General features: G+C 44.5%; 1 protein-coding gene across 2 annotated transcripts in view; it reads right to left on the bottom strand.

The window, feature by feature from the left end:
* Positions 1-7221: 7221 nt before the first annotated feature.
* Positions 7222-24353, bottom strand: part of PAPOLG (poly(A) polymerase gamma) — a 46860-nt gene continuing 29728 nt past the window's right edge. Inside the window, exons 14-22 of one of the 2 annotated variants that reach the window (XM_061625778.1) lie at positions 23850-23969; positions 23178-23287; positions 20734-20855; positions 20477-20655; positions 14705-14814; positions 14256-14452; positions 13202-13255; positions 12685-12803; positions 7222-8530 (exon numbers count right to left, since the gene is read on the bottom strand). In XM_061625778.1, coding sequence (XP_061481762.1) covers positions 12705-12803; positions 13202-13255; positions 14256-14452; positions 14705-14814; positions 20477-20655; positions 20734-20855; positions 23178-23287; positions 23850-23969 — 991 coding nt within the window. In that variant the 3' untranslated portion in view covers positions 7222-8530; positions 12685-12704. The remainder of the gene's footprint in view (positions 8531-12684; positions 12804-13201; positions 13256-14255; positions 14453-14704; positions 14815-20476; positions 20656-20733; positions 20856-23177; positions 23288-23849; positions 23970-24353) is intronic. The other variant, XM_061625779.1, reaches the window with a different exon arrangement.

Below are 24353 nucleotides of genomic sequence, written 5' to 3'. Positions count from 1 at the left end.
CTTTCCAGCCCCTTTCCTTTTCAACTCAAGAAAGTCTGATTCCTTTTGGAAGTAGATTTATCATGCAAGAGCCTAAATCTGCCGGATGAATTCCACTTACAAAATAGTGAGCTCCCTTCAGGGCTCCTTTCTTTCCCCAACTCTAGCATTTAGAGAAGTAAAAGTAAATAGTTCCTGTGGCACAGGGGTTCCCAAACTGTGCTCCAGTGGTCCTCAAGCTTCACCCAAGTGGTCTGCAGCATGTCCACATTAAATATTCATATTGATTTTTTAAATTATACTGTTATTGCTTCTTTTATTACTTATATTGTATCTTATTGTATTACAACTTGAATTCTATAGAATGCAAATTGTAATACTATAAAACAAAAGAAGGAATAAAAATACAGTAAAAAATCATTCAGCATCTGGCACAGCACATTACAATTGCTACAAGACAGAAAAATAGTTAAGTGGTCAACTAAGGGCGCAATCCAACTTGTATTTGGGGGGAGTTGGATGTGGCAGACCCCCAGCTGATTTGGCAGGATCCCAGCTCTGCCAGCAGAAGCCCCTCATCCCGGCTCAGCAGTGTCATTGCCAGGACCCTGCCAGAACCACCAGAGGTCCACCGGGGACAGTCAGTCCAGCAGATGGAGAGGCAGCAGAAGGCCCCAAAATGGGGTGTTCTGGGGGTGTGGCAGGGAAGGAGCCGAGGGGGGGGAGTTATGCGTCATCCTCCTCGCTTTCAGAGTGTGCCTATGAGTCCTGATCTAGGTAAAATTTGGCCAATGGAGTAAAATAATCTCCATGGTGGTCAATGGGAAGTGTAGGGGTATTTGCAGGAGCCAGCCTTTGCTTTTTCAGCCCCTGCATGTGGCTCCAGACTCAGCTGGTGTTCAGCCGGCCAGGCAGCTCCCGAATGAGGAGTGGATGCCGTGGAGCTTTCAGGTGGCTCCTCTGCTGCCACCCCTTCCTTCTGTGTATTTGGATTGCTCTGCCCGAATTTCAGCAATTTTCAAGTAGCCTGTTGGGAGGGGGAACATTCGGTAACCACTGCTGTGGCATAACCATAAAAGTGGGCTCTAGCTAGCTGAAATACTCCTGGTTCTTTCCAGGTTTTTTAACATCCTCTTTCAGAAAAGGAGTTTTGATCTACACAGCCGATATTCCCAAAGGGCTTTCACTTTAAATATGTTCTGATTCTGAGAAGTGTGAAGCAATGAAGGGGTTTCAGCACCAGCTGAACTTTATTTCCTTCTGACTGGTACTAGCAGATAAACCACTACTTGCTTTGGCTCCTACCGCTAACAGCGCTACCTGTGGTATCTATGCTCAGTGGGTGGAGATGCCTGCATTAAAACTGGTTTCTCCTCTGGCAGATACCAAACCTCCCTCATCAAAACTTTTCATGCTGCTGTGATGAAAGCACGATGTTTGTTTTTGTCCCCTTATGTTCAGGTAGGTTAGAGTTAATAGATTGGCTGGAGTGTTTGCAAGGGAGGGGGAAGTGAGTGAGTGAAAGGTTTAAAAAGGTAAAGAAGTGACAGTTGGGGGGGTTGTTGTTGAGAGAGTTGTTAGACAGGGCTGAGTTTGTGAGGAAGATAGTGTGGCGTTTGGGTGTTAGTGTGGGTTGGGTTTAGCGGGGGTAGGTAGGCAAGTTAGGTTTAGGACTATATCAAATATAGCATCTATAATTTATATTGTAAATGTATTAAACATTTGTTTATTTAAAATTCCACCAGTGTGCTTGGGTCTTTTCTATGCTACCAAACAAGGTTCTAAATGCTAATAACTATATATACATCCATAGGTATAATCGACCCATTAAACACTTCCCACAGGGAGGAGGTGGGATTTATGAGGCTTGTGGTGCAGTAAGAGACTGGGCAAAGCTAAGGCAGGTGTTTGGGGTCCCCTGTTTTCAGGCAGGAAGGAGCAGGAAGGATTGTGGGTCCAGGACCCAGGACACCACACTGGCTACTGCACTCACTCTCTCCCGCCACCTTAACTGAGGCTTTTTAATCTCCTTGTGGGTACTTTCACCAAGCCATTAGTCCTCAACCCAAAGAGAAGCCCTTGCCTTCTCAGGGCTGGTGCTGAGTAACACACTTCCAGAGGAAGGGGGCTAGTCTCTCATGAGCACTTATATTTATTTATTTATTAAATTTCTATACCGCCCCATAGCCGAAGCTCTCTGGGCGGTTCACAACAAGCAAGACAGCAAAATACAATTAAAACCATTTATAGAACAATTTAAACATACTAAAATACAAATATACTAGCATACTAAGATGCTAAAAATAAATTGAGATGTTAAAATGTTAGAATGTTAAAATTAAAATTATTAAATTATTAAATTTATTAAAATGCCTGGGAGAAAAGGAATGTTTTAACCTGGCGTCGAAAAGATAGTAATGTTGGCGCCAGGCGTACCTCCACAGGGAGATCGTTCCATAATTCGGGGGCCACCACTGAGAAAGCCCTTTTTCTGGTTACCATCCTCTGGGCTTCCCTTGTTTGCTTGGCAAGGCAATAACAGCAGTGAGGCCTGGATGGGACGTCTGCATCACTGTTCCCCCAAGCACCTCCAATGGCTTCCTCTACCTCCACCAAGATTTTATTTATTTATTTATTTATTTCGTTTCATTTATAAACCGCCCATAGCTAATAGCTCTCTGGGCGATGTACAAAACAGGATAAAATACAGGAATATTACAATAAAATCAGATAACAAATAATTAACACAATCAACAAAATACAACATAGAATATAAACATTAAAACATTAAAATGCCTGGGAGCATAACCAGGTCTTAACCTGGCGCCTAAAAGAAAGCAGCGTAGGCGCCAGGCGTATCTCTTCAGGGAGGCTATTCCACAATTCGGGGGCCACCACAGAAAAGGCCCTAGATCTAGTAATGGTCCTCCGGGCTTCACAATAAGTTGGTACCCGGAGGAGGGCCTTATTTACTGAGCGAAGTGTACAGGTAGGTTCATAGCGGGAGAGGCGTTCCACAAGGTATTGCGGTCCCACACCGTGTAAGGCTTTGTAGGTCAAAACCAGCACCTTGAATCTAGCTCGGAAACGGATAGGAAGCCAGTGCAAATGAGCCAGCACAGGTGTTATATGCGTGGACCGGTTGGTCCTTATCAACATCCTGGCCGCTGCATTTTGCACTAGCTGAAGTTTCCGAACTGTCTTCATGAACGGCTGCTATTATGCCTGCAAAAGAACAGCAGATATTTCAGAATCTTCTAATTATTGAACATACTATATAAACTGTTTTAAGAACATTTCTTTTCTTTTTAAAGCAGTTTATACAAGTATTCTAAATAAATAAAGCTCCATTGACAGAATGGAGCAGGTTATGAGGTGGACTGGGAGTTTATTACATTTGTTCCTCGTCCTCACCAGCATAGCTGATGCCAGGAAAAAGGAAGCGTTTGTGCGTCCACTTTGTGCAGGTGGAGCGCTTTAGCCTCTTTTAGGGTCTGCCCCATTTATACCCCCCAAAGACACCGTTCTGGTTACTCGGAGCCAGCTGAGTTTTTTCCAGATAGTCCGAGTTCATTCACAGTATGGACCTTGGGGCAATTGAAGGAACTCTTAGTAGCCTTCTTTGACCACTTTGCAATGTCGTGCACAAAGTACTTGGAATGTATCTGCTTAGATTGCAGTTCTACAGATACAACATTGGCACTAGATGCATCCAGGCTGCCTTCTTGTCATAGTCATATAGATACTTATCGGTTTGTGCAACCTGAGGATGTTTACAAGATTCCTGGTGGAGCGAGGCCTACTAGCTGCATATTCAACCCATATCCTTCCTGGTTTATGAAACCTGTCAGGCTGGGGCTGGCCTGTTAAGAGCATGGAAATTGCTAATGCCTGTCTGAAACAGAATGCTCAACCACCTGTATTAAAGGAGGCTACTATTGTAGCCTTGTTTTTTTTTTTAAGCCCTCATTAGATTCCCTCAGAGCTGAGTAATTACTAGCCAGCCTCAAATAGTCCATACTTTGGCAAGGTGCTCAAGCACTCCCAGAGCCACATGCTCTCATCACCTTAGTGAGGAGGTGGGGAATCTACGGCTCTCCCACCATTCCTGACCTTTTGTTATTGATTTATTAAATTTATATCCCACCCTTCCTCCCAGCAGCAGCCCAGGGCCCATTGGCCATGCTCAGTAAGGCCGACGGGTTACAGGTTTCCCCATCTCCACCTTAGTACATGACCAGAGTTAGAAGTGGTCCACTTAAGTTCTCCTAGACCCCTCAGCAGCGTTCAATACCATCACTCATGGTTGGGTCCCATGGCACTTTGGCACGATGACACTTAATCAAGACAAGACAGAAGCGCTGGTGAATGGGGGTGTATCTGATCCCAAAATGGGCTGTGCACTTATTCTTGGAAGGGTTGCTCTCTCCTTTAAAAGTCAGGTTCATAGTTTTGTGTGTTCTGTTAGGACTAAGATTACATCTAGGTTGTGGCAAACAGTATTTTGGGGGGTCATTTTTGTTATAGTAAGATTCAACTTGGGCTACTTTCACATATATACCACCTCTGGGGCCAACTTTGAATGTGCTCAAAAACTCACAATGGGTCAAAAATGTAGCTGCCAAACTGCTAAGTGGGTAGGCCCAGCACCACGATCTCTGCCAGCATTGGGTGGCACAGATCATGAGCTCTGCTCTCCCAGGATGCACACCACCACCACACACAGCCAGCACACACTTAAATATGCTCAGTCACAGCACTTGTTGCATCATCTCATGCTTGCCTTCACCCAAAATGGCAGCAGGGGTGTGTTGACAACTCCCCCCCCCAAAACCATCTTGGGTGATGGCACGCACACTGATGTGGCAACACAAAAGGTTGCACAAGTGAGTGTTTTAAAGTGTATGCATGCACAAACACAGGGAAGGCCGTGGCCATCTAGTGCCCAAGGGCCTGTGGCAGTCTGGCACTGGCTCTGTAACTGGGATACACCAACAGTGAAATAATTGTATGTTTAGTCTTCATGAATTACCAAAGTGTTAAGTCTAATTAGAGGTATTGGTGTTTTAAACACTTGCAAGGTTAACAGTTTTGGGTTAGGATATATGAATGTATCTTAAAAAGCATGTGTTCTGGATGAATATCTGAGGCCCTCCTCTGCATTCCCCTGCTTTGAGAGGTGAGGCAACTGTATCTAAGAAAGCCATACTCTGAGCAGACTCATTGAAGTCAATGTACTTAAGTTGATCATGTCATATTTTTCAATAGGTCTAACTCCTGCTTATGACTTAACCTGATAAAACCTATTGCATTTTCACTTGGGACAGTCCTGAACACCCGTTCAGTGGAAGCTACTTAGAGGGTGTTGCTGCTGGATAACAGTCTCCATAATGCCAATGGTCTGTAAGAAACTGGCATTACATACCCGTATTCCAGTAATTTCCAAAGGTGAAATTTTATTCAAAGACTTCTGCATTCTTAAAAACTACGGCTGTGGGCACACTAATTGCTTCAAAAGCAGTGAGAATGTTTTTTCTGGCTGTGTTTTAAAGTGACTCTGCCCTCAGCTGAACACACCTCCCTTCCCCACTGCAAGCTTCAGGTCTTTCAGGACCGCCCACAACAAAGTGTTAGGCCAAGCACTGTCTCTGTCTGTGCCTACAGCAAAGCGTTTCCATTGGCCAAACCTGGAGGAGCAATGGGTTGATCTACCAATCAGTTGCAAAATCTGTCTGAAGGTGAATTTTTAAAAAATGCACTCCATCTGATCCAACCGTTTTAGAGTAAAAATGGTGGCGTTTGACCAACGTCATGCACCCCCCGTTTTCAGAAAAGAAAGGTGGAGTCGTACTGGAACCAGCACAACAGGAAATGTGTCTCACCCTGATATAAACTAGTTCTTAGCATATAGCACATGTGTGTTTATCCATGAAAGAAATAAACCTCATGAAGCAGCCATTCTACTTTGTTTGATTGAGTGGGAGATGTGGCTGCCACTCCAAATGCTTAACAGAAGCTGTATGTGTATGTATATATATATATATATATATGTATGTGTATATATATATATATATATATATATGATCAACTTAAGTACATATATATATATATGGACTGCCTTCAAGTTGGTCCCGCCTTATGGTGACCCTATGAATAGGGTTTTCATGGTAAGCGGTATTCAGAGGTGGTTTACCATTGCCCTCCTCTGAGGCTGAGAGGCAGTGACTGGTCCAAGGTCACCCAGGGAGCTTCATGGCTGGGTGGGGATTTGAACCCTCGTCTCCCAGGTTGTAGTCCAGCACCTTAACCACTACGCCACACTGGCTGTCAACCGAAGCTGTACTTACTATTCCTCATAAGAAGCTGCTACCTGTTTAGAAAAGTAACAGAAGCTGTACTTACTACTTTTGTAAACAGGTAGCAGCTTCTTATGAGGAATAGGAATCTTATCAGAATGACAGTCTAGGGCAAGTTGCAAATGGTCCACATTTAAAAGCAGGACACAGTGTACTTGGGCCTGTATCAGCTTGTTGCAGTACCTAAGATGAGAAAACCCCTGCTGGAATCAAGCCAAAGGCCCAACTAGTCCAGCATCTTGTTTTTGCAGTGGCCAGCCAGATGCCTATGGGACGCTTGTAAACAGGACCTGAGAGTACAACAGCACTCTCCCCACTTGTGATCCGCAGCACCAGGGATCCTGGGAGGGAGTACACAGTCGTCATGAATAGTAGCCACTAATGGCCTTACCTTCCATTAATTCAATTCCCTTTAAGCAATCTAAGGGTGGTCATTGCTACATGCTGTGGCAGCAAAACTTCACAGTTTAACCATGCTCTGTGTGAATACATACTTCCTTGTCTGCCTTGAACCCTTCTTTTTATTCACCTCTATCATGTTCTCCTTACATGCCTTTCTGTAATCAAGAGAATCCTACTCAGTGCTCAGTTTGATCCACAAATGCAAGTTCCAGTACACACGTTAAAACCTTCCAAAACAAAAAAGGGCAACTTAACAAAGCCACTTTGGGTTCAAACATCTCTCCATACTTATCCATGAGAATGTGTCTGCCTGAATAGTTTACCTCTAGTAAAACAGAAGCAAATGTATGTTTTTAGTTACTGTAAACTGCCCAGAGAGCTTCGGCTACGGGGCGGTATACAAGTATAATAAATAAATAAATACTTGAAGCAGAGGGCTTCTGAACAGCTGACCACCACATAAAGAAAGCACACGAGACTAGAGTTTTTAAATTTTTCTTTGAAAATATGATATTTTACAATACATACAAAAATACTCTGAATATACATTACTCTTTTTTCCTCTTTACAAAAACATGAGACAATACATAATTTAAGATTTGTAAACTACATTTGTTCCTAACATTTTTGGAGATTGACTTGAGGGGTGGAGAGTGAACTTCTCAAAAACAGTATGGCAACATAAGGAGTGCAATGGTGTTAAACTGGGCAGTGTTGATTCTAGGCAAGTTATTCACAATAGCATGTTGTCCAAACCTCAGTAAAACTCAAGATTCCAGCCCTGTGTTCATAGCCACAGTTGGCAAAATAGGTAGCGCTATTTTGTTTGCAGGTCAAGAGATTTTATGAGTTCTGGACAAGATTTGGGAAATGGTTTTGAGATTTCAGCAGATAACACAAGTCGTTTGGCCTGAGTTTTAAGGCCGTAGAGCAATGGCTTTAACAGTTCCAAAGTTCAAGAGACAAAAATCGTTCTTGGCAGTTCAGTATTGTGGAAGATATTAAGACTCTGATTGAATTTTTAATTTTTAAAACCCAGAGTGCAATCCAGTTAAAATTTAATCACATTTAACTCTCACTGATTTCAAAAGGGGTGGGGAGGGGAAGGAAGGAAGCTATACTCAACTCTCATTAATATCCATGGAGCTTTTATGTTCTTAAACTATGGCTGGATTGTGTCCTAGGTTTTTTTGTGGGCCTCCATGGGAGACAGCATTAATGGGACATGTACACAGTGCATTAGAGATAGGTGCCAAATTCTACGAGATTGCCTTTCAAAGGAGAAGCATCCCTGACATACACATACAGGTTCTCCTGTGCATAAAACTATTCCATTTAAGTTCACAAAAACCACCTAATGAAGTCCATCTACGACAATCAGCTTAGCAGAACAGTATCCAGCCTTCTAGACCACTAAGACTGATTGTCAATTTCCTGATTAGAGGAACTAATTGTGTTAAGAGAAAAATTTAAGAGGGAGATTCAGACTGCCCACACTACTATAATCCCACTGACTCCAGTGGAAGCACACCAGGGCCAAGTAGTCTGCATGCCACCCCTTTTAGGAAAAATAGGTACAAGACCTTTTTTTTTTTTTATATAACAAAAACATTTTCCACTCAAGACAAGCAATTTAAACACAAGACTTAAAATAAAGCTATGCATCTGCACAACAAACATAAAGTGGACCCAGTCCAAGGGAACAAGTATCTAAATTAGAGGTATACCCACAGGCCATGATATTTGGGAACAGCAGCCTGGAAAAACTTGGAACGGTTAAGATGGTGCAGAACCTGCAGAGTAAAATTTACAGAAGGTTAAAGCAGTTTTAAACAAGGACAGGTGCTGTGCATGATGCTTAAACATTGGACTATTCAGCCCAGCACTGTCTATACAACATTGACTTGCAGCAGCTGTCCAGGTTGTCCCACACAGGGCTTTCCCAGTTTTGCTAACTGAGATTTTAGTTGGAGATGGCATGGAATGACAGGTAAAGCTTATACTATACTATTTAGCGATACCATGTAGCTAGAGCCCCTTTCTTCCCACTTTACATCAGGGATAGGTTACTTCCCTCCCACCCAGGGCAGCAAAATCTGTTGGTGGCTGGAGCAAGAGTTGCTACCACCTACCGACCGACTGACCCACCCATCCCATGCTCCTCTTCCATTCTCACTTGTCACTTTCTCCCCCTTTTTCTCCTTCCCACATTTCTGTCTCTCATGTTCCTGACCTGCTTCTGTCCACACAGCAATCAATTCCTTGTCACCCCACAAAGCAATCAGGCTTAAGGTCAACTTCATGGCAGCATTGCTGTGCAGGAGAGGGGTGGGTGGGACAGAGTGATCTTTTGGGACAAGGGACTGGGGAAGATTACCCTGCCTTCACCAGCTATAGCTCCTTGAAAAATTGTCCTTCCTGCAGCGGTTAAAGTTTTTTTAAAAATGCAAAAAGCATTGTATTTGTTGTACATATACATTGGCACAAATGGAAGTTTTTAAAGACCAGTCTAATGGGTAGGAGGAGGGCCAAGGAGGAGAGGCCGCGAACCAGAGGGAGGCCTTCTAAGCTGCATCTGTCTCACAGGCCTGGAGGTTCCCCATCCCCACATCAGGTATTGCTAGTATGGATAGAGTAAGCAAGATATTCTTAATGTAGATTACCATTTTCCACAGGTAGCCTGCCATCATGTGGGTTACAGTGCCATCTAGCATCTGAAGGCAAGAATGTTCTGAAGTCAAGGCCTGGGGCATCAGGCCCCTCACACTCTCCAGTCTATTCTTGCCTTCGTCTGAGGCTGTTGGATACTTTAGCATAGCGTAGTGTTTATAGCCAAGTTCTGTATTTGTGTGTATTGTGTGATAGGGAGTGTGGGATTGATTGTTGTCTTTTCTCTCGTTCCCTTCCCTCTCTCATAGTTTTATATGGTGTATAGGACTGATTGTTGTTTTTCTCCGTTTTTATTTTTGACTGGGAATTTTTTGGGGGGTGTTTGTTTTTCCTCTCCCCCTTAGTTCCTTTGTTGGGGGTTGTGGCAGCTGCCCTGCCCTTGGCTGGGAGCCCGCTTCTGCAGCTCTCCCTTACTCAGGCGGCAGCAGCATGTGTATTTAGCAGTAGGAGGCTGTGGCTTCTGTTTTTCAAGAACTCATAGTTTTACCGCCTGTCCTTACCGCCAGCTTCGGCGCCGGCTTGGTATTTTAGCGGCCAGGAGCCTGCGACTGTGGCTCCTTCGGTGTTTGGCCTTCTCCAGCGTTGGTTCAGCGTTCTCTCAGTGGATCTGTTTGCTTCACATCTCAATTGCCAGGTTGCAAGGTTTCTGGACACCACAGCGGAAGCAGTGGATGCGTTACTGACAACGTGGCTGGACGGCCTACTGTATACCTTTCCTCCGATACCGCTTCTAGGCAAAACTCAAGAGGAAACTACGATGCAACAGGGCCAAACTGGTCCTGATAGCCCCGTATTGGCCTCATCGACCGTGGTTTTCAGACCTGCTCGCCATGTCAGTGACGAATCCTTGGACACTCCCAGTCAGGCCAGATCTGTTATCTCAAGATCCCATATGGCATCTGGACCCCGAATGGCTCAATCTGACAGTTTGGCTTTTGAACGGGGACATTTGATTAGTGCAGGCATATTTAAGGAGGTTATTGACATTATCCTGGCATCGAGACAACCGTCAACTACTTGCATATATCAAAGTACTTGGTTGTCATTTTCTAAGTGGTGTGCATCCTAGAAATTCCAACCTTCCCAAGCCACGGTACAACAGGTGTTACAATTCCTTCATAGAGGTCTGAAGATGGGGCTTAAACCTAACACCTTGCGTCGTCATGCTTCCACGTTATCCTCTATTCTTTCAGTGGTATCGCCTGACATTCCTATCAGCTCTCATCCACTCATCAAACGCTTTTCGAAGGGTGCCGTCTTAATGTCGCCGGTTATATGTCACCGTTTTCCTTCATGGAGTCTATCAAAGGTCCTGCACAGCTCTACAACGTCCTCCTTTTGAGCCACTTAGGTCCCTTTCATTAAGACTTTTGTCCTTCAAGGTCCTGTTCCTGGTAGCTGTCACCTCAGCCAGAAGAGTCTCAGAGTTGGGCGCATTATCCTTTGCACGTCATCTCTGTATTGTCCAGAAGGACTCAGTAGTTTTGTGGACAGATCCGTCTTTTCGTCCCAAAGTCAATTCAGTCTTTCACTGCAATCAGGACATCGTTCTTCCTTCCTTCTGTCCAAATCCTATTCATCCATTGGAGAAGGCATGGCACTTGCTGGATGTCCGGAGGGCCCTCAAGACCTACTTGTCTCGAACCCAGGACATAAGACTAACTGAGTCCTTGTTTGTATTCTTTCATCCATGTTCTGTGGGGAAGAAAGCAGCTAATCCCACCTTATCTTGCTGGTTGCGCGCCTGTATTGCCTTGGCTTATGAGTCTCTTAAGCTCCCGGTACCTACTAAAATAACGCCACATTCCACTAGATCAGCAGCCACTATGGCTGCTTTTGCAACCAATGCACCTCTTGCAGACATTTGCAGAGCGGCTGTTTGGTCTACCCCAGATTCTTTTGTAAGGCACTACAAAACAGACCGTTATGCCTCTGCCGATGCCTCTTTTGGAAGGCCGGTGCTGCAACAGGTTCTCAATGATTAGGCTGTGGGTGGTCCCTCCCTGTTAAGGGCTGCTTTAGTACATCCCACATGATGGCAGGCTACCTGTGGAAAATGGACCACTGGTCTCACTTGAAGGGTGATTTTCACAGGTAGCCTGCCATCACGACCGTCCCTTTTGGAGGACATCTAGGTATTTTGCATCACCTTCAATTTATCCCTGTTCACACTTTAATGTTTTTGTTCTGTGTAGTTAAGTCAAGACCTTTCTAGATCTGTTACATTGAATTTTTAGTACTGTGTTATTATTGCATGGCAATGTCTATATTTTCCTTGGTAGCAGGCCCATTGGCCTTTTATACATTTTTAGATATCTCTCTTTGGACTCGTCACGAATGAACTGGAGAGTGGGAGGGGCCTGATGCCCCAGGTCTTTACTTCAGAACATTCTTGCCTTCGGATGCTAGATGGCACTGTAACCCACATGATGGCAGGCTACCTGTGAAAATCACCCTTCAGGTGAGACCAATGGTCCATTTTATGGCACTGCTCATTTGCAATTGTAAATTTTTTTGCTGTCAATATAAAAAACTTTGCTGTGTATTTTTAAGTGTGAAAGCTGCTTCAGGCATTTTCTTTTTAAAAAATAGCGCAGACTGCAACTTTGTCAAGTAAGTTTAAAAACAATTGTGTCCATTTTAGCAGATGAATCCATCAGTTAAATTTGCACATGGGTAAAGAATATTTCTGAAGCAGAAATTCTACTGTGTTATGAGATGAGCATCTGTGTCCTAGTAGGCATATTAAAGAGGCACTCCTTGAATGAAAGAGAAGAATGCCTCTGGAGAGGATGCTTGGTAGATATAGTTTATAAAAGTTATTTATACAAGGGATTTATGTTCTTCAACAAGTTCCCAGGGCAGCTATAAGCACCTATATTAAAATGAAAGTGACTGAGAGTGTGCACTATACATGTGTGTGTGTTTGTGTGTGTACGTGTGAACACACAGATTTTTTTTTTGTAAAAATGAGGTGCTGGCATTCTTATAGTGATAAAAGTGTTGTGGGGTACCAGCACAAAATGACTGCCAGGGGAAGCAAAAAAAGAGGTGCCAGGACTCTATACTGGTGAGTACTGTCACAAAAGAAGCCCTCTCTATATGTGAGATATATGCACACACTCTTTCTAAATAAGTGTGTTGCTGATCTGGGTACATTCAGTAGATTAGAATCTTTTAAAAATAAAGTCAATTGTTTTACCCCAAATAACATGCTCCTAGAATGTTGTGTAAAATGAAAGCATTGTGCAATAGCCATTAAAAGCACAGCACTTACCATTACCTGAAGAGGCACTGCTATCGGTTGAGAGTCAGTCTGATTGACTTTTTAACAACATGAACTCTACTTGCTGGAACTGGAGAGGATGAATCTGGCAACTCCTTACTGGAAAGTCGCTACAAGAAGAAAACAGAAATCAGATGATTGAAGCTAAGTACCCAGGAGTTTAGCTACAACAGCAGACCAGTGAACCCCAGCACACCCTCCTCCTGTCACTGATCATCCTGCTAACAGTCTTTTACTTGCTGATGCTCAGCTTCCGCTTTCTTCTACAGAAGAAGCATAACTGGGTTATCGTTTTTACTTTGTAAAGCACCTTGAGAGGCCATCAGAGATGGTGGAGGCAAGGGGCTGAAACATGGGATTTTAATGTGCATATCTACATTTCATCAAAATTAACCCTTTGGCATTCATTTTTAGAGGTAAAGAAAAGAGACAGACATAGAAATATGGACGACACTAGGAACTATAACTCCATTTCTAGTTCTTTTAAAACTACGGGCTTATATAGTACCTGTGATCTTAATGTGCCAACAGCTGGAATAGGCATGGTGTCTCCAAGGCTCTGCTGAATGAGGGAAAGCAGATGCTAGTTAGCATTTAAATACAAAGAACAGTGAGTTACTGTCAGCGTTAGGCATTAACGTTATAGACGTTAGGCAAGTCTATAACATAGTGCAATATTACACACACACCTTGCAATATTAAAACCTGAAGACAATGCTATGCATGCCACTCTGAAGAAATAGAGTAGAATTGGAGTTGGGATTAAATGTGCACAAGATTGCAGCCTCAGAGCATCAGTGAAGTGTTTGGAGACTCAGTTAAGGTGAAGTCATATGAATTAGTCTTTGACATCTCATTTCTGCACCCTAAAGATTTACCAATGCTGTATCAGAAAGCTTCTCCCTATATCCACCCCAATGCCCCCTGCTGCTATTTTGGGATATAGCTCCTCTAAATGACATTTGTTCCAGTCCTTTCGTTTCAGCTCCACAGCTGCTAGATAAAACCAGAAATGTTTGGGCTAGCTCCTGGATGTTTCCTCAGGGAAGCAAGCACAAGTGTATTTAAACTAGGCCACTGGTCAAGTTAAAATCCACGGTGGAGCTCTCAGAGAAGAAGTGGGTTGCTTAGACATATTGTTACAAAGCCCATCACAATTGCAAAAATTCAAATCTGTTCAAATTTTTGTGAGTCAGGATCCTTTCAACCCTACCCTATGCATATTCACTCAGTTTGAGGCTGCAATCCTAGGCACAGTTTTCCCCATTGGTCATGTAACTTTATGCCACTTTGGCCAACCTTGGGTGGTATTCATCTATCGCGTCCCATCAGCGCAAAGATTTCCACTTGTGCAACAGGACTTTCCCCCTTTCTCCTCCCCCACAAGTATCCAATGCCCTTCCCAAATCCGGGGACACCCAGGGGGAAATGAGGGAATGTTCCATTGTGGAAGGAGGAATCGTTGCACTGATGGAAGAAGAGATTTAACGCTAAGCTGAATTCTACTCCTTGTTTCAGGGTTCAAGTCCTGTTGGTTCTTTTGTGCGTGAAGGGATACTTACCTTCTCTATGTCTCTCAGCCGTTTAAAACAGTCTTCTGAAGCAGGTGAATGACCCCTTTTGTGCGCACAACTATTTTTAATGCTAACCGATGCTACATCATCCAAATGTTGCTGGGAATGGGCAATTGCAGCAGCCATATTGTGGTCTACAGTCTTGGAGCTGCTGCAGATGTTAGCTGCAACTGTGGAATCCAACTCTGCAAAAAAGCAGGATTTTGTTGTTGAAGTTTATACTCACCCATTTCCAAGACTCAACTAAAGCCGCCTTAAAAGCTGTAGTGCAGTTACGGTTTGAGCATATGCTTTTTTTAAATGTTTGGGGTTTTAATTATTTTTTTTAATTGCATGTATGGTTTTAACTATATTTTGCAAACTGCCTGGGGATCTTAACTAGCGAAGAGTGGTTTAAAAACCAAATAAAAGAATGATTTTTCAGGTTTTATACATACGTGAACCAACAACTGGAGTGAGCAATCCTCGAGCAGGCATCAAAGGCTGAATGATGTTCAGTGGCTTCTCTCTGCTCGTAAAGATGGTGGTTCTTTGAAGGATATCATTCCTGTGTAAAAGCAGTACTGGATAAGAAACACTTTTTGGGATTATACTATGTTAGACTCTACAGGATTTGCATGACGGCTTCTTCACAGTGTCCAGCTTAGGAAACCAGAAAGCTGCTTTATACCAAGTTAGACTATTGGTCACTCTAGCTCAGTATTGTCTACATTGACTGGCATCGGCTTTCCAGGCTGGGAAATATTCTCAGAACTCTCTAGCAATGCTGGGGATGAAACCAGGGACTTTCTGCATGCAAAGCAGATGCTCTGCTACTGAGCCACGACCCTTCCCCAAAGGCTGAGACTAGTCTGATACCGTGAAAACTTTGCCTGTTTCCCCCAGCCTTGCTCACGTACCTTGCACATTAACCTTCATATGCCAAGTCAGACCATTCATATATTGTCTGTTCTGACCCACAATAGCTCTCCAAGGTCTCAGACAAGAGTCTTTCAGCACCTCCTACCATTTTGAACAGGTGACACCAAGGACTCGAAAACAGACTTTTAGACAAGAATGTATTCTACCAACTATGGCCCCTTCCCAAAACTACAGCCAGTGCATCCTGCTTTCCCACAAAAGGCACAACTTGCCTGAAATTTGAACCTAGGACGTCTCACCCTAAATGAGAATCATATACCTAGGCCAGTAGACAAATAATTGCATTTATATCCTTTCTTTCCTCAGTTGTGGGCTGTCCCCGTGTTGAATGTATTTCAATTTTCCCTCTAAGAGTCCTTAAAAATGTACGTATTAATCCTAATGTATAGAATAGTATACGTCCAAGTATGCAGACCCCCTCTCAGAGTTCAGATGGATAAGTCAAGCCTTATAAAGTTCAAACTGGTAAAGGTTTTCTGCTCCTTGCTCCTTTTTCTAGTTCTGGGCAGTCAGCCAATGTACTCTTGCATGTGTAAACAAAGGATAACTTCTAGGAGCCACACCACAGGAGGAAGCTCCTTATATGGTGTGGGCAACACCTCTGTTGAAAGGCTTAGCTGGTCCCATTTGCTGCCTCTAACAGGTGGCACAGAGAGATGCTGGGTAAAGGTACCAGCTGATAAAAAGATAGCCAAGGTCAGCTATTAAGCAAGGTCATAGCCTTGAGACACTCCTATAAAAGGAGGAAAGTTGAGACCGTAAGTGACCAGTCTCTCTGGAGACTTGGCTGAAGCCACACTACTGCTATGCTTGCTGCTGCCGATAACCAGAGGTCTGCCCCCACCCCAGGGGTGAGATAACTCCATTTCTTTCTGGATAAGAATGTACTAACATGGAAATGTAACGTGCAACGTAACTTGTATAAATATAATGTACAAGTCTGATCTAACAGAACATGATACTTTAAGATATGTTAACTGTATACTGCCATGTATACTGATGTATAAGCCTAGTGTATAATCTTGAGCTATTGGCTAAGGCCATTGCAAGCATTATGTATGCCATTATGTTCTTGTGACCAGGCAGGACTTTGATCCTGACACATTTCTGATCTCTGATCTACTGGCTGAGGCCAGACACATTATGTAATTTTAATAATATTTTAAGAATTATGAAGACCATGTGCTGTTGAACTCCCAGTTATTTTCCTGAGATCTCCCAAGCCCCAAGAAGTCTTGGTTGAGAGCTCCAGTCTTAGCCTGCCTGTTCAGACGACTGCTGTTGGAGACTGGGTAAGCTCAGGTGTACACAATGTCCGACATAAAAGGACTCTGAATAGCCAGTGGGCAATGAGGAGAACGTAAGAACCCTCGATCCTATGCATTCATAAGAGACAGTCTTGCCAGTTTCACCTCCAAGGAGCTCAAGGTGGTGTACACTGTTCTCCCACTGCCCATTTTATCATCACAACAGCCCTATGAGGTAGGTTAGAATGAGAGACAGCGACTGGCCCAAGCTCACCCAGCAAGCTTCATGGCTGAGCGGAGATTTGAACCCTGGTCTTCTAGGTCCCAGTCCAACACTCTAACCACTACACCACACTGGCTTATTGTGTTGTATCTTACTCATGCGCTATCAGCATCACTACGATTACAGGGAATGGGGATGGCAGAGAGATTTCTGAAGGGCCCAGTGTCAGTTTTGTCATGCCATCATGACAACTTAAATCATGTCATCGGCCCTTCTCATGTAATTTTTTGCCCATGCATCCTCAAGGTCTAATGTTCCTAGAGCAGCCTTTCCCAATCAGTGTGCCTCCAGATGTTGTTGGACCACAACTCCCATCAGCCTCAGCTAGCATTGCCAATGCTCAGAAAAGATGGGAGTTGTGGTCCAACAACATCTGGAGGCACACTGGTTGGGAAAGGCTGTCCTAGAGCACTGTAAGATGGAGTTATAATAATAATAATAATAATATTTAATTTGTGTGTCGCCTATCTGGCAATTAGCCACTCTAGGCGACGTACATTAAAATGAAATAAAATACAATAATATCAAATGCAGTCACATTAATAACAGTAGATAAAATAAATACTGGACAGTCATCAATACATGTATAAAACAATTATTTTAGCAGCATACGATAGATGACAAAATCATGGAGATTTACCCATCCCAAGGACCTCAAAGGCCTGTTGGAATAGCCACGTCTTCAGGGCCTTGCGGAATACATCTAGGGAAGGGGCATGTCGAAGATCACATGGGAGGGAGTTCCAGAGAGTGGGGGCCACCACAGAAAAGGCTCTCTCCCTAGTACCCACCAACCTAGCTGTTTTGGTTGGCCGGATTGAGAGAAAGCCTTGTGTGACTGATCTAGTTGGGCGGCATAATTGGTGGCGGTGGAGGCGCTCTTTCAGGTAAACTGGGCCGAAACCGTACAGGGTTTTAAAGGTTAATACCAACACCTTGAATCGGGCCCGGAAAACAACCGGCAGCCAGTGAAGATCAAATAATACTGGCATAAAGTGGTCCCGGCAGCAGCTGTTGGTAAGTAAGCGCGCCGCTGCATTCTGTATAAGTTGTAAATTCCGGGTCGTTTTCAAGGGTAACCCCACATAGAGCGCATTACAGTAGTCCAATCGAGAGGTGACCAGGGCATGTACCACGAGCGGGAGCTGTTGAACAGGGAGGTAGGGTTGCAGCCTACGTATAAGGTGTAATTGATACCAAGCTGCCCGGCTCACGGCCGAAATCTGAGCCTCCATGGACAGCCTGGAATCAAGAACAACCCCGAGGCTGCGGACCTGGTCCTGTAGGGGCAACTTCACCCCACCAAACACCAGGTCAACATCTCCTAACCTTCCCTTGTCTCCCACAAGTAGTACCTCGGTCTTATCAGGGTTCAACTTCAACCTGTTCCTGCCCATCCATCCACTCACGGATTCCAGGCACTTGGACATGGTCTCCACAGCCCTCTCCGGTGAAGATTTAAATGAGAGATAGAGCTGAGTGTCATCCACATATTGGTGACACTGCAGCCCAAGTCTCCTGATGATCGCTCCCAGCGGCTTTACATAGATGTTAAATAGCATGGGAGAGAGGATAGAACCCTGTAGCACACCACAATTGAGAGGCCAAGGGTCTGAAACCTCATCACCCAATGCTACCTGTTGGCGCCTATCAGAGAGAAAGGAATGGAACCACCGTAAAACCGTGCCTCCCAATCCCAAACTCTCCAGGCGATCTAAAAGGATACCGTGGTCTACGGTATCAAAAGCCGCTGAGAGATCCAGGAGGACAAGGAAGGTAAATTCTCCTCTATCCAATGCCCTCCTCATATCATCAACCAGAGCGACCAAGGCTGTTTCAGTTCCATGTCCAGTCCTGAAACCCGATTGGTATGGATCTAGATAATCCGTTTCATCCAAGTGTGTCTGCAACTGATTTGCCACCACTCGCTCAATGACCTTGCCCAAGAATGGTAAGTTCGAAAATGGGCGAAAGTTGTTTAAGATCTGGGGATCCAAGGAGGACTTCTTTAAGATGGGTTTAATAATAGCCTCCTTGAGGGCTAGTGGCATAACACCCTCTTGCAAGGATGCATTAACCATTGCCTTGATCCCCTCACCCAATCTCTTTGCAGCTCATAAGGAGCCACAATGGGCAAGGGTCATTTAGACAAGTGGTAGGCCTTACAGATGAGAGCACCTTGTCCACGTCCTCAGAAGGAAGAGGCCGAAATCGATCCCATTTGACCGGTTTGCAACTGGCCAACTCTAGCTCACTCACTGTATCCACGGCGCACGGAATCGAGCTCCTCAGGTGTTCGATTTTATCAGCAAAGTGCTTTGCCAATTTGTCACAGGAGGCCTTAGACTGTTCCAAGGGTTCCTGAGCAACTGGACCAACCAGGCTTTAGACCACCTGGAACAACCTCCTGGGACAGCACTCTGCTGATGCAATAGAGGCAGCAAAGAACACCATCTTTGCTGCCCTTACCGCCACCTGGTAGGCAGCTATTGCTGCTCTAACCTGTGTCCGAGCATCTTTGGAGTGCGATTTCCGCCACTGGCGCTCTAGTCGTCTCACCTCCTGCCTCAAAGCATGCAACCGTGGTGTATACCATGGTGCTACTTGAGTTCTATTCAGGGGGAGAGGACGTTTCGGAGCCACTCGGTCTAACGCCCCGGCGATCTTCTCATTCCACTCCTTCACCAGGGCTTCAACCGGGCGACCTTCAGCAGGTTCCAATTCCCCAAGCGCCGTCAGGAAACCATCTGGATCCATCAGGCGCCTGGGGCGGACCATTCTAATAGGACCTTTACCCCTGCGGAGGGCGTGCGGCATCGAGAGATCCATCTTTACCAGATAGTGGTCTGACCATGACACAGGGGTAAAAGAATTGGCCCCTAACTTCAGCGCACTACCCTCCCCCCTCAGGACAAATACAAGGTCGAGAGCATGACTGGCTACATGGGTGGGCTCAGTATTACTAAGGCGCAGTTCCCAGGAAGCCATGGTTTCCAGGAAATCCCGAGGAGCTCCAGTGAGAGTGGTCTCGGCGTGTATGTTAAAGTCACCCAGAACTAACAGCTCCGGGGACAACATTTGCACGTCCGAGATCACCTCCAGCACCTCGGCCAGGGAGTCTGCCGTGCAGCGGGGCGGGCGGTACACGAGCAGGATCCCTAAACTGCCCTTCGAGCCCAACCTCCAGTACATACAATCAACAAAGCTAGTCCCACAAAGGGGAGGTCTGGCAAAGAGCAACGACTCTCGGTAAATAACTACCACTCCCCCTCCCCGCCTTCCGACCCTCGGCTGCTGTGCGTAACGGAAACCTGGTGGGCACATATTGCAGCCAGAACTTGGCCTTAGGGAAATAAACACTCAAAATCAGTGGTCCCAACACCAGACATTGACAGATACAGGAGTGACTGTTTCCAAAGGAGTAGCTATGTCAGTCTCTTGCAGCAAAAATAATCAAGATCCGTGCTACCTTAAACAGGTGTGAGGAACCTTTGGCCCTCCAGATGTTGCTCCACTACATCCTCCATCATCCCTGGCTATTAGCTATGCTTGCTGAGGGTGATGGGAGTTGTGGTTCAGCAACATTTGGAGGGCCAAAGCTTCCCCACACCAGCCTTAAAAAGACTAACAAATTATTATGGCACATGAACTCCAGCCCACTTGGCTGAGCATTCCTGCATTTTAAGACAGCAGTGGGGCTTCCAAAATGGTGCAAGCATCAACATAGCTCCAGACAAATTATGTCAAATAATGCCCACCTTTCAGGTTCCTTTGAAGAACTAGCGCTGGGTTGTACCATGCTGGTGAAAGGAGGAACAGATCTGCATTGCGTCCCAACACTTGCCTCCCTGTAACCGTCCAAGCAGCCATCATCCACAGCCAGAGACGTGTTTTTCAGCATAAGTCTGCAAGCATGTTGGCCAATGTCCATCATACTCTGTTGAGAAAAACTGGCTTAAGTTCACAGACCTGCAACTAAAGGGTTTAATTGTTTTAATAAAAAATTTGGGCACACCTTTTTTCTCTTCTGCAATATGTCTGCAGGCAAGTAATAATGGAGCTGTTTCTTCTTCACATGAGTAGCTTCAATCTTCATGCCTTCTTTCAAAAGGTTGATATTATTTGCCTGCCTATACACTAAGGCAAAAGAAAAAGTCAAGTAGCTCGAGCAAGCTGGCACAGCAAAGTGAGCTGCTGCTAATTCTGCTGGACAACAGCATCCTGCATTCAGGAAGCAGGGGGAAAATGAAGCTCTGTGCCACTGCCATAGGGAGGTGAAAAGAAGAATGTAGTGAGACTTACAGTATGGGCAGGCATACAGATGAATGCATGCCCTGACAGTTTGGGTCCTGAGCTGTTGCAATGGCTCTTAGTATTACTTTGGATGCAAGCCCAAGTCTCTTGTTCTGTTAGTGCCAAGATTTACCCTTGCGCAATGGAACTTCCCCTCCCCCACCTCTCCTCCTCTTGAGAACCCTCAGCATCTGTCCTGGGTTTTCCCCCAGACCAGTGAATCAGATATGGGGAGGGCGTGAAGCATGCACGGGGGGGGGGGAACAGCAGCAGGTAGTTCCATTGCACAAGCATAAATCCAAATAAACCCTATGGTAGGGGGCAAGGGCTAGGAGAGAGAACCAGCATGGCTAACTGCTATTCTACTGAGGGGACAGGGATGAGCTCCCTTCCTCTGGGAACCTGGATATTTAAGGCCTGGTTTTAGACCCGCTGCTGGATGAACACGGCTGTTGGGCATCAATATATTTCCCCTGTGTGCCATCTTCATAGAGCATCCAGGTTTCACAAGCTCTTTACAAGAGCCCTCCTTGGTTCTCTAGCCTGACTATACAACAGAGCCTTGCAACACCTCAAGAAATTAGCTTTGGGTGCTTCCAGACTGAATCCCATCCGAATATAGCAACAATCACATACCAACAAATTCAGGTTGCACAATTATAGCTGACTGGGAGCTCTTGTGCAACAAACCCAGTTCCTGAGAAGGTCTGAGGGTATTTTTTAAGTTATGGGAAAATGCAATGGAAAGTGTGGGATAATGCTTGCTTTGATGTGTCATCTGACCTTCCTGCAAACAAATCAGAATGAATGCTCAACAAACAGCTCTTCTGGAAGTGCCCTTTGTTAATCTACAAAGGTGTTACAAGACACTGTTCTATTGGAGTCTGCTCATGTCAAACTAGATTTAAGGATAGTCAGCCAGCTGGATTAAACTCCTCCACCCACTAAGCCAAACGTTGCTTTGCAGAGGTAAGGCTTACTACTGCAACTGCTCACAAGACTATTGCAGAATTCAAAATAAGGGAGCCTAATGCAGTCTAGGACAACCAGGGGAATGGGGACAGCAGCTCATTTTCCATAGCAGTGCAGCTTGGAAAGCTAGTCAGAATGTTAAGAGGGCATACAGAATCACATCAAGCTCCAGCAATAGCATTTGCTACCTCTGCAAACAGGTGAAGCTATGGAAGCTAATACCGAAACATTTAAACCAGGGCTGTGGAGTCGGAGTCATGGAGTCAGAAGCAATTTTGGGTGGAGTCGGTAGAAATGTACCAACTCTGACTTCAAAATAAAAAGTTTAATAAGAATTTAGGAAAGTTTTCTTGTTCAGAAATTTTAATCAAATAGATATATTTTATGTTCTATCAATCTAGCCTGATGATTCACATGGTGGTGATGAAATGCCTTGTGCTATCATTTTACTACAGCAAATTTGTTATTACTAGTTAATATACATTTGCCATTTATGAAGGAGTCGGAGTCGGACAGTAGAAAAATAAAGGAGTCTGAGTGGGAGTCGAAGGTTTGGTGTACCAACTCCACAGCCCTGATTTAAACTTAGTGTAGTGTACTTTGGAAAACTCTTATTAAATACATGGATCCTCCTACCATCCTCAAGATTTCCAGTGCTTCAGAGAACAGATTTGTTTATAATACGACAAGCCCAGTATAGATATAACTGATGAGTTATTTTTATGGTATCTGCAGTAGAGGAATACAATCCAGAGGCTGCATCAAGATGATATACTTAAATGGCATTAAAGAATTAGTCTCTAGGGCTAGGGTAGCCAACACGGTGCCCTCCAGATGATGTTGGCCTCCAATTCCCATCAGCCCCAGCCAACATGCCCAATGGTCAGGGACAACAGGCGCTGTAGTCCACAACATCTGGAGGGTCTTTTCTTTTAAAATGAGGCAAAGCAACAAGCTTATTTGAGCAGAGAGGGTTTTACGTTTATGTTGCAAACAGGGTTGCTGGTTTATTAGTAAGCAAATGTTCCTTTCTCATCTTTTACACGGCCTTGTCAGAAGGCTTGTCAAGTTCAACATCGGACCCGCTGGGAAGGTGGGGGAGATGCTTCCAACTCTCAGCAGGTCTTGATTTTCTAGTTAGGTACAGACACTAGTTTTTATTGAAATGGGGCACCCTTTTGAGGGAAAATTTACCTGTGTCTGTGAACGACTGGATATCATAGGTTAAGTCAATGCTGACACTCTCTGCATTCTCCGCTTTCTTAAAAAATATTCCCAGAAACCACATCGTCACGAAGTTGCTCCTGAAAGGAGAGTCCCAGGACACCATATCAACTGAAAGGGCTGGCGAGATTATGTCAGCATAGTTGCAGGAAAGGGGTTACATTTAATACAGAGTTTGCCAAGGAAATCAGCATTATGCATAAGTAATACTGAAGCAAAGTAGGTGAGAACGTCAGATGTCACTACAGTAAAGGGCAGAAGTGCACATTGCAAAGGGAATCACTGGTTTTGCAGCTCTGGGCTTCCCTTGTGACCCTAATGCAGGGATGGGGCATTTATAGAATGAAAATTCAGCTGACAGATACTTAATTCTTCCTCCATCACCAAGGCTCTCTTCAAAATGCATTCCCCCAGTCATGCTCAGAGACCAGGAGAAGCCGGGCTGCAGGGAAGGAACAACAGGGAACAGGGGATTTTCAGATGCATGAAGGGTAAGCACCCTCTCTCACATCTGCTAATCATTCCCTGAAAATGCCCTTCTCCTCCTATGCACTGGCTCCTTAAGGAAACATACATTTAACATGCAACTTACACCACCATACAACCACATGAGTTTAAGAAGTCCATGAATCATTTACTCACTCTTTGTATTGCTCCTTAGACCCAGGGAAAGACTGTGGATTTACGTGGGCGATGGTAATAAATTCATTCCGTTCCAAGTTTCCAACAAGCACACGGATCTTAGATTCTACCAGGCCAACCCTAAAAATAAACAAACAAAAAATAAAGTTCAGTTAACAATTTTGCCAAAGGCTGGCAAAGTATTTATCATCAGCAACTGAAATGAGACACCATGTGGACTGACAGGTGCAGTGCAGCAAGGAAATGTTTTAAGATGGGTCGAGGAGGTACATATTTTTATTTACTTTTTATTTAATTTATTTTAGCATTGTACAACCCACTTTTCATACTCATGGGGATACACAAATAAGATCAAAGCAAGTTGAAAGCAACCCCAACAATAAGCCAAACAGCAGGGTGTTTGTTTGTTTTTAAAAAGCACTATAAAGACCATAATTAGCAGGTGATTAACCTAAAATCACCAACATAGGCTCAAACTAAAAGACAACCTCCCCCCCCCCCGAT

This window comes from Rhineura floridana, chromosome 4, assembly GCF_030035675.1.
Source record: "Rhineura floridana isolate rRhiFlo1 chromosome 4, rRhiFlo1.hap2, whole genome shotgun sequence".
NCBI classification, from domain to species: Eukaryota; Metazoa; Chordata; class Lepidosauria; order Squamata; family Rhineuridae; genus Rhineura; species Rhineura floridana.
The sequence above is the reverse complement of the archived record's forward strand: the minus strand, read 5'-3'. Positions and strand labels throughout refer to the sequence as shown.